We start from the raw sequence: 12,216 nt of genomic DNA, 5'->3' as shown, positions 1-12,216 counted from the left end.
AAATGCAATTTCTAATTTATATCCATCTCAAAACTAGTAAATTTAATTCAAAGTTTTGGTTCAAGATTAGGTTTTCATGAAGGTTTGTTCGAGGTGTATTGACCTCTTGATACGGTTGTTTGTGGAAGACTGGCCGGCGACTGACCTATTCATGAATGTAAAAGACATTTGTAAAAGGGGTCACCAGATCCCGACTGGTATAAATCATTAATCTCACTCGACTATATTATTGGTTTCTGTACTTAAACCTCGAGGGCTGTACGGAGATCACAGACACTTCGAAATCGATTTGAGAACTACAAACAAGCTCTTCAATTTTCAACTAAATTTTGTTCAATAAGAACGATCAAACAACAAAATAGAAGATTTCAGCTTGAATAACTTCTACAAGGATTTTGTTGAGTTGTTTACAACTTCTTCATCCACTAGGCTAACGTCACTCCACGCTAAGAAACACACAGCAAGACAAATAGATATCGTAGAATAGTATTTTGACTGGGATGATATATGTATCAGTAAAATGACATGAAACACATTTTATTTTCGATTCTGAATAAGCATTAACTTTTTGTTCCACTTCCTTTATACTTCTGTTGTGATTGTGTTTCATCAAAGATTAGCTTTCAATGAAATATCATCAATGAACAAATCGATGAGATTTGCTATAAAAATGAGGGAACCTATTTCTCAAGATGATAAATTAAGAAATTAAAAAATGGTTTGGATAAGAATTCGCAGAACTTAATGTTCAACCAGATTGATAATGATCAAACAGAATCTTAAAGTGTTATTGAATAAAACAACACGTAATTAATGTGGAAACAGTAAGTTGAATGCATTGTTTTTTGTTGTAAATAGATTCTTCCCATATTCTTAACCTGATTTGAAAATATTAACATGATAAAATGAAAAAAAAAATACTTTCAAGTCTTCAGTTGGAAAAAAATTGGTTACTACAGAGCAATGAAGTATACATAATATACATACTCAAACATCAAGTAATTGAAAGTCACGTGACGTCACACTAAACACGATAACAACAATAACAGGTGAACAGGGTCACACATAAAGACAGCATAAATAAGAGACAGGTTAACACAGGTGCAAGAGGGCTGAGAGCACGATTACGAGTGAAACAACAAACGAGGATTGGCGCAATCGAATAAGAGAGCGCAAGATGGTCTGCGAATTATGAATGAAATAGTAATATTGAACGAAGGGGATCTATGAATGAATAATGAGTTATGAGGTTGCGTGACAGAAATGGAATCTGTACGACATGGAGGAACTCATTGTTATTGTAACCGTGGCCAGGGACAGCGGTGAGGGATTCCCTCTGATCAAAGTCCGGCATAAAAACAAGAAAAGTTGGCAAGTATGTTGAAGAGGATTTTGATTTGAATGCCTCACCTTATAAATGTGATTATAATGGGATGAGAGGTACAATATTCTTCAATTCACGGAATAAAGTACGAGTAAATGCTGAGGTTGGTTAAGAAAGGAGGAGTTTACTAAACAAATGAAAGATTTTAGCTTCAATATTATTGGTAGAAATTCTGACAGGTACGGTGGTACCATAGAAAAATTGTTTAGTAATGTAGTAACTATAGTAATGTCTATGCTGATATTATCCCAGCTTAGAACTCAAGAACTTGTCGATTTCAGAAAGACATGAGTTAGGCTAGTTATTCATTAGTAAAAAAGATGGACATTACTCATTATTAATACAGTACTAATACTTTGATTGTTACAGAGCAAAGATTACGATATTAGATATCTACAGCAAAAAACTGAAATCTTTGACACTATAAAAAATTGTTGTTGTACATAACTGTATGCTAATCTCATCAGAGTGGAACGATGATAATAATAGGCTAGCAGCATTTCGCACAAGTTAATCGCTCAAGCAAAAATAGCATAAATATTAATTGATGAAAAAATAATAACACTAGGCAATCAACCCACTCATGGTAAGGGAGCTCAACCTCTTTTTAGCCAGCAATCGCGGTCACTTATCAAGAGAGATTCTTGGAAATGAGTCTGTGCCAGTAAAAGTGCGAGCCGTTTTGCACGTAAGCTCCTCGCAAAACTTGATTTGCCAATTCATAAGACGAAGGGATCGGTCATCGGCAGTGCTTGAGCCAAGGCGAGGGGTGTGAGGGAGGTGCACATCCTCTGTGACGTCATACTACGCTCAGGGACAACTAACATCATCCATATTTCATATTTCAATCATAGAATTGTAGACAACTGATATAAGAGAATATTGATTTGATTATGTGCTTTTGTAAGTAAATGAGTATAGGATTTATAGATAAAATGGCTGAAATGAAAATGCCAAACGTATTATCACAGATTTAACCGCATTATCATAGATCTTTGTTTAATTAGTCTATGGCATTATACTATAGTTGTATTCTTTCTAGTGGAACATACAAACCAGCTATCATAATCAATAAATTTAATCAATCAGTACTTCATGAAAGCATAAAGAAATTTGAAGAAGATATTCAGCCTAATATGATTAGAACAGAGAAGAATTAAGAAAATAATAATACTAGCAATCATATGCCAAAAATGAGGGAACATATTTCTCAAGATGATAAATTAAGAAATTAAATAATTGTCAAACAAAGCAAATCGTTCAAAATATTGTGAGCAATGTTTCAAGAAAAATCAAAGATAGTGTCACAAATGAATGTGAATTGCATTCTTGCTGGTCTGAATCTCTCTCTAGAAGAATAGAAGCTGTTGATTGGTGAGAAACAATACAAGCCAGATGAATTCAAACAACTATTCACTGACTGCTCAAGGATCTTGACAGCTAGGGAAAAACGTAAACAAGTAGGCCTAATGTAGGTTGAGATTAGTTCGAATGTTTTTCACACACAGGTGGAAATTAAAAATAGAACTTTTAGCATAGAACTTGATGTTTGTAATAAACTTGAAGAATAGAACTTCGTAATCTACTAGAACTTGATGTTTGTAATTTGGTAGAATGAAACTTTATCTAGCTAGCAGAATAAAACTTGATGAATTTCTCTATCCTAGAAAATAATTAATATATTCCAATAAGAAAATAATCATGCCAGCAAGTGTTGAAAAAAACCTTCAGTTATAAATAATTCGGGTTCAGGTATACGTAAATTGATTACAATACTGCATTTTTGAACGAATCTTGTTAACAAGCTTATACGGAACAATATTTTGCCAACAAGGCAATGATTGTGGCTGAATGAAAAATGTTTGTTCGTATTTTTTCAATGAACTTCCTAATAAATTGAAGAAAAAATCATTGAAGTTTCTCTATCATTCAAAATATAAGGAGGTCACTGCAAATTTATTCCCTTCTTTTTTATTCATAATTAAAAACATAATTTGAAAAATGCTATATGATTTCTTTTGTCGACAAGTTGCTGATTATTATCAAACTATTATTATTTTGTTAGTCAATATTTTTAGTGGCAGAATTTTCAACAATATATCAAGAATATTAATGCATTAAGTTGGTGGTCCTCAATCGTTTTCCTCTTATATCTTATATTTTAGACAGTATTGAAGAAAAACAGAAAGTGTGAAAATTGTACTTTAATATTCATCAATGCTAATATGAAAGCAAGCTTGTTGAACTTGCAACTATTAACATTTCAGGCTAAATTCAACTACTAATGTCACTAGTCAAATGATTAAAATTCTTCCAACTTTTTGTATGACAGCATTGTACTAGTTCTCATGAGTGAAGGTCATCGGAAAACTCAGACTCTTTAATCTAATAATACAACCTAGGAAGAATTACTTACTCGTCTAGAAAACATCATTTACAGAAACTTGAAACGAACCTGTAAACAAGGAAAACGCACAAATTAGTTTTATGCTCGCGTTATGCAGTAGTTAAGATTAAAACATTGACTTGTTTTATGCTATATTTGCCGACGTTGTGGTGCTGTGTGCAGAAAGCATTGAGGAAATCCAAGGAGTTCCGGAATGTTGAAAAAAGCATTGGAGGAAAAGGGTCTTAAAATAAATAGGACCAAGACAGTCCAGTTGAACTTGGTACCTGAAGATGGGCGTGTCATACAGCTCGAGGGAACAACTTTAAACCTGGTAGAAAAATTAAAGTACCTTGGCTCAAAAATTTATAAAGACGGAGAACTGATCAACGAAGTAGCACAGCGAGTAAATAAAGCCTGAATGAATTGGAGGGAAATGACAGGAATACTTTGTGATAGAAGAATGAATGAAAAACTTGGGGGAAAATTCTATAAAAGAGTTGTGCGGCCCGCGATGACACGGAGCGGAGACCTGGGCAGTTGAAATGGCTCATGAACACAGACTGGAGGTCACTGGAATAAATATGCTGAGTTGGTGTTGCGGCGTAACTAGAAGGGATAAAATCCGAAATGAAATGATAAGAAACAGAATGAAGGTTACAGAAATATCAAACAAAATGCAAGAAGAAAGACAGCAGTGGTACGAGCATGTGCAGAGAAGGGAGGACGATTATGTGAGAGAAAAGATCGACCACTTAGATGTCAAAGGCACTAGGAAGAGGGGAAGACATAGGAAGCAATGGTAAAATTGTATCCCTTAAGATCTTGCAGAGAAGGGACTAACAAACTAGAGACTAAACAAACTGAAGGAAAAACTAAAAAACAAAAACTAAAGGACTAACAAACGAAGCCTATGATTGAGACTCATGGAAGCGACTGACCCGAAACGCCGACCCCACCTGAGTGGGAAAAGGCGGCGAAGAAGAAGAAGATTAAAACATTGAACATTTGAAAAGAAGTATTTGTATGAAAAGAAGCTGAAGTATTTGTGAAGGTGTCATAAATTTTAAATATTAGGCTATTGGTTAGAATTTTCAATATAATTATTACATGATTTAATCATGATTGTCTCTTGTCGAACTCAAGCACTGTATCTCATATTTACTCAAAGTAAAATTTTGTTACAGTACCCTTCAACTTATGGTGGTACAGATCTGGAGCGTTACTTCTTTCACATTCTTTCCAATCACCGCACCTACTTCATTTACAAACTACTACTCCAAATTTTCTAAAAGAAAAACTCTGCAATAATATGATTTAGAAAGCATTATTAGGAAATTTATCACATTTTACGACATGGTAAAATTTAAAAATGGATTTTCTTGGACATGATAACCGGTTCCTAGACGATATTCTTCACCAAATAGAACTAAAAGACAACCACCAACCAACTCGACCAGGTGAAACGCAGTAACCTTCCTGGAATGAAAGTAAACGACCTCTGAAAGTTCATGTTTAATTCAAGCCGCTATCAGATGGAATAGTTCAATTCCCAGACAATGTTCAGGCTTCATTCGAAGAAAAAGGCCAAAAGAAAATACAGTATAAAATTATGAAATCGGCTTGCTCGATCAATTATTGTTAGATAATGTAAGCTACTGACAAATAAATCTCTAATCAAGAAAGTGAGAAAAAGTTAGTTCACTACGATCATGAATGTAACTAGAACTTTTTAGTCGAGTTCATGAAAGAGTACAGTTCTATTGAGCAGAGTAGAATGATGTAACAAGAAGAAGCAGCCACAGAGGATAACATAAATTCGACCAGAAATGAGTAAGGTCAAAATTGATGAAATAGAATTTTTATTGTCTTTTCCGACAAGGTAATGAAGAGTAACTAAAAATAAATCTCAAAAGCTTGAAGTGATGAAACGATTTCAAAAATGTTCTAATGCAATGGACCAAATTAGAAAAGTTAACAACAAAATATCTCCAAGATATTATAGAGCAAACAGTGAACTTTTTTAAAACGAGGCAATCAAAACAAAATGCAGAGAGAATACGAAGGAATTGGGGAGGATCTGATTAAGTGAGACTAATAATGGTGTAAGTAGGAATCACTCAATCATGATTATACTTTAAATTATTTGTAATCCAATCTCCAAATTCAACTATGATCTATAATTAATAACCTGTATTTGAGTTCTTAACTATTTAAATATTCATCTACAGTGAACATATTTTTCCTTCCTTCATGAGAAGTCACTGTTAATGATTTCAGAAATATATCTTCAACTTCACTAAACAGGGCCCAAAGTAGTCTACGTCAAGTTAAGGAAACTGCAGTGCAGTTTATAAATTAATAACATGTAGGCTAATAGAAGATTATTCCTACTCATTCAGTCATGGAAAATGGGTTTATGAAAAATTGAAATAAGATAAAAAAATTCTAACAATTATAGCCGTTATTTTAATTTTTCAATTGCCTTCAAGAAACAAGTCAACATTTGAAAATTTTGCAAGGAAAAGAAACAGAGATTTTTAAATAGGAACTTATAAAGAAGAATTTGAAGATTTCTACAAACGAATGAGAATATAGTCCATACAAATTTACTTCAGACTTGGAGGAATATGCAGCGCAGAAAAATGGAGGGAGATCAGCTAATTACAGTGATTAGGCTAATAGTCATAGGTAGAAGCGCAGTTGCCAATTTGTCAGTCGTCTGACTGCTTTCAGGCAGGAAACTTCGCATGTGTAGCATGAGCACAAGCATGAACAGTCACTAGAAGTTGGAGAACGCTGGCCGCTTCAAAACGGCAACATCGCGCCTCTTTATCCCTTCCGCTGTATGCTTTCTCTGCTACGCATGTCCATCCCAAGTAATAAGTAATTCTGCACAGAGTATAGTAGGCTTGTTATTGAACAATTAAATTCTCATCATATCCACCTTTTCAGAATAAGGCTTAATCAAACGTCCTCGTCATAAACAAATCAACAATACATTGTATTAGACTCTATTGCTATCATCTTCATCAACCTAAGATTGGAGTAATGTAGGTAGGGGGACCAAAAAAAGCAAAGTATGAATGACCGAGGCAACTCAGTTGACTCCAATACAACTGACAAATTGAAGTAGCTATATAGTTGAATGATTTTTATATTTATATGTTTCCATTTTTTAATAACATTTTATATCATGGTAAAAATGCACATCGCATCTTAAATTATCATTCAATCATGGAAAATTCATGTCCGTGCAAATAAAAAAAATCTTATCATAAAATTGATAACAACATTGAGAACTTAGGCCTACATATAAAATTAAGACACGGGAACAGGGTTGGTACAGAGGTGTGCCCCAGTGGTGAACAGGCAGTGAAATACCAAATCCTGGTGTTCAGCTGCCAAAATTTTGTCTCCTGGGTCGGACTCACGGCTGCTAACCTTATAATACCACTATACTATATTTATACCAGAAAATGTCGTGTCCTAGTCTGGTGTCTAAATAATGTGATGCGGGCTAAAAAAGCATTATTCCTTTGATACCATTTACACTATGAACAGAGATTTTGTGGAATTTATCATATTAAGGTAAACTTTCCCATATTAGGGTGAAATTTACCACGATATGAAATTTTTCTATATCAATTTCCATGTTTAAAATGATGTGGAACTGACAGTATTGCACTTTTATTCCACCTTGATAAAAGACATCACAAACTAACTCAAGCTGCGTTTATACCAAAGTTATTAACAAAATGTTAATTATAACTTATCATACACATGATGAACACATGTGTTTATCAAGTTCCGATCAATTTAATTAATAGAGTCTATAAGGATCAAGTTATTTACATTTTGTTAATAACTTTGGTGTAAACGCAGCTTTATCGTGCTCAGAGCATATCCTGATAAGATTACTGATCACATGTTTTTTTTAATAAATAAATTGAGTCTTATGATAGATCATGTGCGGAGAATTTTGTTAATTACATTATTATTAATACTGTAGGATCAAGTATAATCTATAATCTATAAGGATCAAGTTATTTACATTTTGTTAATAACTTTGGTGTAAATGCAGCTTTATCGTGCTCAGAGCATATCGTGCTAAGATTACTGATAGCATGTTTTTTTATAAATAAATTGAATCTTAGGATAGATCATGTGCGGAGAATTTTGTTAATTACATTATTATTAATACTGTAGGCCTAATATTTATTCATGAAGGGCAAACATCTATGACATTCAACCTTATGTTCGTTACTGAACTAAGTTAATTGACCACATGTTAAATTAGAACTTTTTTTCAATAACATACTGAGTATTATACAAGTGAATAAAGCTAAAAAATCGTGAAATGTCATTAGAAAATGCTTTTGTGAAATCATTAGAAAATTCTAAAGTGAGGTTAGGAAGGATGGGAACTCGTGTTACACAATTTTAGACTGTACAGAGTTCAGAAACTTTCAGAAGCAGAGGCAATAACAAACAATGCATATTTAATCAACCGCTTGTATAAGAAAACTTTTGATTTGAAGCATTTTTTAATCACAACTGTCAATCAATTTGTCCCATAAAGTTTAAAGGTCGAAGACCAAAGTTGAACAGAGACACTCTGCATTATAAAGAAAGGTAGATCTAATTTTTCTGTAAAGGAATAACTTGATAAACAGCCAAAAACGTTATGACAGTCGAAATAATTATGTGATTGTCAAATGAAATCGAAATAATAATTAAACGACCTACTTAACGCCATGTAAACAAGTTGCTTACCTCTTTTTCTCTTTTGGAGGCTTTCCGTTCTTCTTGTCCATGGTACTAATCCACCTTCAGGGATCAGGACACTGATCAATGAAACACCCAAATGATAAGATACAAAACAACTTTAATCACAGTAACAAACACCAAACATAAATTGTTTAAACTTTTCCAACACAATAATGTCGATTATCCTATGTATTGGCCATAGTTGAAACGTCACAACATAGACATAGACAAGATACTCGCAACTGAAACTCTCCTTCATTCATTCTTCACTGTTTCGTGTTTTGCTCTTCAGACGAAACCGAAACATACCGTGCTGCTCCCAAATGTACATGAAAGAACTAATACAGAAGCCCGGTATAATTCAAAAATGAAGATCAGAGTGCATCAAATTGAAACACTGAAAAATATAGCCTACAAAATGTGTTGTATGTTAAATACATAGTACCTATTTTACTTAAAATAGTGGAAGCCGATAGTTACATTACACTAACCAATGAAGAACATTTGGGAAAAACCACAGGCCATTCAATTTTCTCAAACAACTTGTAGGCTAAAGCTACAGTACCTATACTGAAAAAATACTGGCCCCAATTTTATGACCAGATTAAAGAATCAAGTGTGAGACGCTTGATGAATATTTTCAATGGGAATAGACTACCTTTAATATCCCCAGAATAGATATAAATATTTACTATAATGATAGTAAATACTCTGAAAGCTGAGTGGGAACACAAGATCCATAAAAAGAGCGGATGTGACTCCTGATCAAATAGCTGACATCTTCCAGGAAAATGGTGATATAGATGTGCCCCCAAAGCTGAAAGCTCAAATGAAGCGGAAACTACAGAAGGAGATAAAAAACTGCATGCAACAATCCTTTTTGGCTGAGTTGGTAAGTTCTGAAGAGATTATAGCTGCCATTAAAAAGATAAAAGGCAATAGAGCACCAGGAGTTGATGGAGTTCTGCCTAAGTTTATCAAGAATTTGGGACCAAAAGCTATAATGTGGCTCTCAAAGTATTTTTCTGAAGTAATGGTTAGAGCTGAGCTCCCCAAATCCTGGAAACAAACAAAGGTCGTAGCAGTATTGAAGCCAGGAAAAGATCAAAGAGACCCAAAAAGCTATAGACCAATAGCCCTGTTGTCAGTTGTGTACAAACTTTTTACCTTATATACCTCCTTCTTCATCCATTACCCACATCTGTGGGATCGATGGCGTCATTATACAATAAAAACAACACTTTCATACTCAAGTCAAGATCAAGATGGCAGAAAGTGACTAAGTAGTTAAAATTTGAGTCAGATCATCACTCATGTATTCACGCACTTCATAGTAGGCTCTGACTCTCATAAATCCGGTCACCACTCTCTCAAAATCACGCAAATCCAACTGCTTCACTCCTGCAGGCAGTCTATTGAAGTAGCGTAATGCTGCACTCCCATAACACTGTTGTGATGGTGCACATCATTCCGAGTCAACAAACCATGCTGACTCTTCTTGACATGCAGCAGGCAGAGAAGAAGGAAGTGGCTGACAACTGTCATAATACCCAGTCTTACAAAAAGGGGCTTGCAGTGTGCTCGATGTTCGCTAGCAGTTATAATCCGTGCAGCCCGTTTCTGCAGCTTAAGTACTTCCACCACCCTTGCTGAATGACCCCACATGAGCAGACCATAGGAGATATGGCAGTGGAAAAGTGCATGGTAAGTCATTACCAGATATGCCTCTGTCACATGTCCCCTCAGCTTCAGCAACAAGAAACAAATTCGCGACAGCCTCCTGGTCACTTGTTGGATGTGGCTAGCCCAGTTCAGTTTTGAGTCCAAGACAAACCCTAACAGCTTTACAGGGTCCTGTTCAGCTGGCAGGCTGCGAGACAAACTGCAGATTATGTTTTGTGTCTTGTTCTCATTCAACTGAAAGCGATTTGCCTGGAACCATGAGGTTGAAGATTGGAGATGCTCTGCTGACAGTTCTAGCACATGCTGTAGGTCCACTCCAGATGACAATAAGGACGTATCATCAGCAAATAGCAGAGTCGAGCCGTTGTTGTCCAAGTCATTTATCATTATGATAAACAGGATTGGTCCCAGTATTGAACCCTGTGGCACTCCAAAATTCACAGGAAGTGGGCTGGAAGAAGCTCCTCCAAGAGACACCACTTGTGCCCTCCCAAAACTGTCTCAACAATATTCCATCTCAGTAACCAGCATGCAAAAAAGACAATTGATCTCAGGTTATGTGGCAAAAGAATATCTCATCAGGAAGCTCTCCGTTACCTAGGAGTCAGACTTGATAGATCCCTCACATATCGACAACATCTGCAGGGGTTGAGAGATAAACTGAAGACAAGGCTAAATATCATCAGCAAACTTGCGGGAACAACCTGGGGCAGTGACATGAATGCCCTTCGAACATCAAGTCTTGCACTTCTGTACAGTACAGGGGAGTACTGCTCTTCTGTCTGGGCTCGCAGCAGACATGTTGAGAAAATTGATACAGTTTTCAATGAAACTATGAGGAAGATTAGTGGGACATTGAGACCAACAGAGACTGAGTGGTTGCCTGTGCTTAGTAACATCATGCCTCCAGATCTCAGGAGGTTGGAGAAGAAGAACAAGTTCATTTCCCAGTTACAACACATTCATGAGGATCTCCCAGTCTCTAGAGATTTGGCTAACCCTCCACCAAGGCGCCTCAAGTCAAGAAGATACTTGAGACTTGACGAGCAGGAGGAAATTAGAAGTGCAAGGGAGTTATGGAGACAGATGGTTGCAGGGAGAGGTCAGGAACAAAGGCCTTGTGGATGACCCCAATGACATTGTTCCTGGCACCCAGCTGAAAAGTAGAGAGTGGTGTGGCTATACCATAACAATAAAAATAAATACGGTACCTAATCAAATCAATATTAAACGAAAGTAAAACTTTCAGGCGCCTGAAACTCCCGTTGGAAGGGTGACCGCTTCAGCCACCTTCCATGAATATGTTTCATGAGTTGTAAAATAGCTCCACGGTGGTACGAAACCCATCTAAAACTGTAGGTCCATTCTTCTCTCCATTATCATATCCGCCTCATTACCAACGCACAATCCTAAAGCTCAAGTGGGCATCACCCTCAGCAGAAAAAACTGTAAACAAAGTATACCATAATTGACACATACTTTGGTGTCAAACACAAACCAATACTATACCATAATTATTTTCACTCATAGCAGGAACTCCCGTCTTTCGGAGGAGACGACAACCTAAAAAGTAGTCGTCATCACTCATCATCATCCCTCTCTCTCATTACCCACGCACAAGCCTAAGAGCTTATGTGGGCATCACCCTCAGTATTATTAATCAAATTAGAACAGTTTCAAATCAATAATAAACCCTTTGATAGATATTACAGAAAACAATGCTTGAAATTCTGAGACCGCATGTTCATTTGTTCCATTATTATTAATGCAGATGATAAGAAATACCTACTACAGGGTGTTTGTTATGTTGCGCACATCAAAATAAACATGTCGTTGGAAAGTGAGACTTTCATATTATTCGGCTGCCTCAATAATATTGCATCTCTTTATGCATAAACATAATACGTAGAGTAGGTAATATTATTAATGTGTACAGGTTAGGCTCAACTCACACTTATGCGACTCAGGTCGAGAAGATCAGGACTCGACTCTA

General features: G+C 35.7%; 1 protein-coding gene across 1 annotated transcript in view; it reads right to left on the bottom strand.

Moving 5' to 3' along the window:
• Positions 1–8,841, bottom strand: part of LOC111046355 (hypoxia-inducible factor 1-alpha) — a 108,447-nt gene extending 99,606 nt beyond the window's left edge. Inside the window, exon 1 of the mRNA XM_039426951.1 lies at positions 8,547–8,841. Within this exon, the coding sequence (XP_039282885.1) occupies positions 8,547–8,587 (41 nt within the window). The 5' untranslated portion in view covers positions 8,588–8,841. The remainder of the gene's footprint in view (positions 1–8,546) is intronic.
• Positions 8,842–12,216: the final 3,375 nt, after the last annotated feature.

Source organism: Nilaparvata lugens, chromosome 4 (genome assembly GCF_014356525.2).
Source record: "Nilaparvata lugens isolate BPH chromosome 4, ASM1435652v1, whole genome shotgun sequence".
Taxonomy (NCBI): Eukaryota; Metazoa; Arthropoda; class Insecta; order Hemiptera; family Delphacidae; genus Nilaparvata; species Nilaparvata lugens.
The sequence above is the reverse complement of the archived record's forward strand: the minus strand, read 5'-3'. Positions and strand labels throughout refer to the sequence as shown.